The sequence below is a fragment of the Nestor notabilis genome, unplaced genomic scaffold (assembly GCF_000696875.1).
Source record: "Nestor notabilis isolate BGI_N333 unplaced genomic scaffold, ASM69687v1 scaffold35962, whole genome shotgun sequence".
NCBI classification, from domain to species: Eukaryota; Metazoa; Chordata; class Aves; order Psittaciformes; family Psittacidae; genus Nestor; species Nestor notabilis.
The window spans coordinates 4,984-9,817 of record NW_009917622.1 but is presented as its reverse complement, the minus strand read 5'-3'; the positions used below and the strand labels follow the sequence as shown (position 1 = coordinate 9,817).

Below are 4,834 nucleotides of genomic sequence, written 5' to 3'. Positions count from 1 at the left end.
TAAAAAAGCCTCCATTTGACAGCTGGTAATCTGTAAGAAACAGACCTCTGCTAAAGCTGAGAGACAGACACAGATGCTGTGGTAAAACTGAAAGAGCACTAAGGATCTGACTTAGGGACGAGCTCTTCTCAAGCACTCTTAATTCACAAATTGCAATCGAATGACCACAGTCATGGAGACATTCTGGAAGCCTCTTTGCCATCAGTGAATAAGGAAGGGCAAGACAATAACCTCCACTTCTAACCCTTTTTTTCTACAACAATTGCTCAGCTTGCATTTGAGTTGTAACTAGGGAAGAGGAAAACGAAGCAGAAGAAAACACAGCACATCTAAAACCATCACCACCTCTGAGCGACAAAGACAAAAAGCAGACAGTGAAACAGGATGTCTTCGAACAACAGATCACCAATTTAAGTGCAGCTTAGTCTAGACTACTGCAGAGGATGCCTTCCATGCTCTACCTGCTCTAAGAGCCAACAGGCTTTGGCCCTGCAGGCCTTTTAACTGACAAAATTTGATCAACATGGCTGCAGTCTAGGAGCAGCTCAGGTCAACTGTGACCGAAATACACGTGGCTTTCAGGCACCCTGCAGCAGTTGCACTGCCCTAAGTTTCAGTGAGTGGGAGAGGTTTCTGTATAGCACTGATAAGCGTTCCAAAGACATCTTTGGAAAACGATGGCTAGCCACTCTCCCATAAATCTTGTTTCTCTACATGCCTTGTCCTCGCTAGCTCCCTCTGTGAGACACTCAAAGGTGTCTCAGTTTTTTTCTAATAAAAAATTCCAGAGCAGCAGTAAATATGCAAACAACAGAATCTTCTGCAATATAAAGCAGCCATTCTCACTTAAAAAAACAAATCAAACAAAATTCGCCACTTACTCACCTGGAATGAAAACAAGCACTTATCTCATGCTTTAGAGACAGTATGAGACCTTCCTAAACAGTAACTGGAGAGCCCTATCCAAACTGGTATTCCATGTAAAAGCTCTTGTGAAGCAACTGTATTATTATGCACTATGTAGATGAAACCATTATTGACTTAAGTGCTAGAAAAGGAGAAACAATATACATAAATTCTACACAGGTATGTCCTTATTGAAAGCAAGTGAAGCAATTGGCTATCTTGTTACTTGCATTAATACTGACAGAAACAAACTGCTGGGAATTGCTGGGAAAACAGCACTCAACCTTTCCAGCCATGAGCAAAACCACAAAACACTCCATGTGCCAGTGAATGATTTCAGTGAATGATTTCACATTGTGGAGACAGCCAGTGCCTGTGCTGTAGATAAATCCTTGGTTGACCTCAAGAGCTCCTGGAGCACAGGCCTTGCTGTCAAAGCCAAATCCCAGCATTATTGTCTTCTGCATCTCCTTGACAGCCGCTTCTTTGCTCTTGGACATCACCACCCACAGAGGGAGGAGGATTCACTGCAAAGTGTTACAGGTCCCTTTGGGATCAGCATCTCACACTCCCCACTATATTTGTTCTCTGCACAGGTTCTTTACTCTCCTTACTGAAGCAAACTGCAAAAGCACTATTCCTCTTCAGCCCAACGTCCATGACTGTGGCTGCCACAGGTACATTACTGTACCTAGCACACCTAGTTTCCATACTCAGTGGTATGGAAAATTCTGTGCTGGCACTGCTGGTTTTGGTGCTCCATGAGGCAGCAACTTCTACTTGGAGAGCTGCACAGGATTAGAGCGATGACTCTTACTTGACTTCATGGATTCTGCTTCTCTTGTACTAAATATAATTTTCATGGTTGTTTAAGTAAAAAGAGTTTCACAGCTCTTGATCTTTGCAGGCAGGAAAGAGGGAGAAAGATAGTCTGAACATTTGTTGGGGGGTTGCCCTTCTCCAAAGCAGGTAAGACATCAGTAACCCTGCATTAAAAGCTTAAATACCACTAAACAGTGAATTTTTACAGTTTCTCATCGTGATAACTGACACAATGCACCACACCCCAATGTTTCTGGATAGACTTCCCAACTGGCTTACTTATTTCTGCTCCCTGCCTTCCACCCCCAGATAATCACGGATTAGACTAGTGAAGTAGGATCTCATCAGGTGCAGGTGTTCCTCCTTTTCTTCCCTCGCACAAAGCACAAAGTATTTGGACTGCCCCGGTAGACAATAACACCTAGAAAAGATTCTTATTTCATATGCATGAGACAGATCTGCAGCTCCACTGAGACTGACACACAGACTTGAAAAAGAATCTTGTTTACTCTCAACAGCAGACAAGCCTAATTAATTTCTTTTAACTTTCATGAGACTGCCTTACCCTGGGGAATCAAGGGTGTGCAGTGTAATGAACTGGACAGAAGAAAATTAAACTGTAGCAACTCATCCCTTGCATGAACATATCTAAATTAAAACTTTTTGCAGACCAAAGTTAACTAAACATACGTCCTCTCTGCAAACTACCAGTAAGTCATACAGTTTACAAGCAAGAGCAGGTTATACTGAATAGCCTTCCGCTTCCAACAAGGACAGACTGCTTTATTCACCTTTGAAGGCTGTTGTGATAAGACCTCCATTTCTCTACTGCTTGTCACTCAAGCATTTTACCAACACTGCTATTTGCCTGTACAAACTGCATAAGTCTCTATACATCACTTTTGTAGTTTGCTGGAACATTTACCACCTGCAGAAACGGAGTGCCCTCTAGCTCTGGATGAACACCAGAGAATTTTCCCAAGACTGTTTCCTTCAAGTCCAGCACCTACAAAGGAAACAGCAAGAGCATTCTGTTACCTGTCCTCTGTACTCTTACCTGTCCTGGGGTCAAACAGCTGGTTGGCCTCCAAGTCTGTGAAGGTGCTGAAGCAAATGGGGCATTTAAAAGAGGCACGATTGGTGGAGTCTCTTTCATCCGTCTCAATCCTCCTCCTCATGTGGTCCAGCTTGTACTTCACCACGTTAACCAGAAGGCGGTAGTTGATGAAGTAGTAGTTATGACGGGTGGTTTTGCCATCTGGAGCCGTCTCTACCCTCATCCTGCATTTGATGAACTTGTCACCCTTGAGGGTGTTGAGGACAGCCCGCAACTGCTTCCTATCAAACTTAAGGAGCTCTAACATGTCCTCTTCCTTCACACAGGGGTTCCTGATGAGAATGTCCAGAGCCAAAGCATGTTCAATGCCGTAAAAGCCACGCACCACATATTTGGCAAGGCGTTTGAGAGCTGCTGGGACCTCAGTGAGAACGTCTGGGTCAGTCATAGCAGGTTCAGATCTTGAGCTTCATGTATACTGCAATGAAAAAAGGCAGACAGATTCTTAGCTAGTCTTCTGACTTCAGAAGTTTTATCTCACTTAAAGCTGAGAAAAGAATGGAGTGTTTCCCATTTCTCTTTCCCAAGTCCTGTACTGTCTTCTTGGGTATTAATAAAGACAATGCTACAGAAGTAGAACTAGGAAATGGTACCTCTCATTCAAACAAAATGATTGAAAACTTAAAGAAAGCCAAAAGAAGTTGGTACCACAACATACGGCAGATTTCATTTCTACTCAGTTACAGCCAACAGAGCTGGAATAAGAAAGCTGTCTTGAAGCTGAGCTCCAGTAGACAGCTTCATGATCAGCTGAGACTTGTAGCTTGGGTGAAGCAGAAAAAGGCTACAGCAAGAGAGGTCCTAAGACAGCCCAAGAGTGGAGTAGTCTTGTGGCCCCAGTTGATGTCACTTTATCACACTGTAAGTAGCTCTGCCTGCTTCTACTCCTCAGACATCACTAGGCAAAGATATTACATGAGGACAGCTTGCTAGTACAGGCTGGCAGGCACTCAAACAAAAGCCCCCAGCTGCACAACGCAAACAAATAGACTTTTTCCCTACTTTCTTATAAGTGGACCTTAGTCAACCATCTGCAGCATGAGAACTGTCAGCATTGCCAACTCCTGTATCACAGACTGCTTCAGCCTTGATCTTAGATGAGCAAATAGGACCTTACAAGGACTGATCCTTTAGCCTTAAGAAGCCCATGAATAATACAGCATGATAAATGAAGTAAAAATGAAGACTTAGTGAACATGAAAAGATCATGTGTTTAAAAAGAAAAAATATTCCACGAAGTATCCTTTGAGATAGTTACCAGGGCTTACCATGTTGCCTGCGACCAGACAGTCATTTCTAAATACTTTAGTTTCAGTTCATTTTAATTCACCTTGACACCAGATGGCATAAATGGTCATGAAAATTATACCCTGCTGGGACATACACTGGATCACATATAGGATCATATAATGCAAGGAATTCCTCATATTGTCACCCCTGCCACAGACATAGCCAAAAATCAAACCCCAGCAGGCAAGTAACAGCAGTGACTCTTCTGAAGCAGCCAGTTTTGTCCACTGGAGAGAGAAAGGGAAGCAACGCCATAAGGCATAGAACAATGACAGAACCCTGTCATTTCACAGGGTGGCTTTGCACATTTCCCCTCCACTCTTTCGAGTCTATACATCTGTAGGCAATAAGAAAATTCCCCTCCACTCACTTGGATTCCCATATATGAAAGGTTCAAGATAAGCATGATGTATTGAAATGGTGGTTTTGAAATACCCATTCCAGGGGCTGTACTTCCTGGTAACTTCAAACAAAATTTTGAACACTTTTTCAATGAGACTCCTATGCTAGTTTAGGATATGAATAACCACTATATGAATAACCACTTCTTAAGCAAAAGGTTCCTTCAACTGAAGAAAAATCCCACACCTTAATTTGTTTGTTCATCATTGCCAATTTTTATCTGTGAACCAATACCATAAATAGTAAAACTCTGCCAGTCTCAAGTTTCACTATCATTAGATGTTTCACACACTGTAT

At 42.6% G+C, this 4,834-nt stretch overlaps 1 protein-coding gene across 1 annotated transcript; it reads right to left on the bottom strand.

The window, feature by feature from the left end:
* Nucleotides 1-2,785: 2,785 nt before the first annotated feature.
* On the bottom strand, nucleotides 2,786-3,261 carry LOC104401654 (general transcription factor IIE subunit 1; the record flags this gene model as incomplete). Its single annotated transcript, XM_010009317.1, has 1 exon — nucleotides 2,786-3,261. A coding segment is annotated over exon 1 (448 nt), but the record flags the coding sequence as incomplete, so codon positions are not given.
* Nucleotides 3,262-4,834: the final 1,573 nt, after the last annotated feature.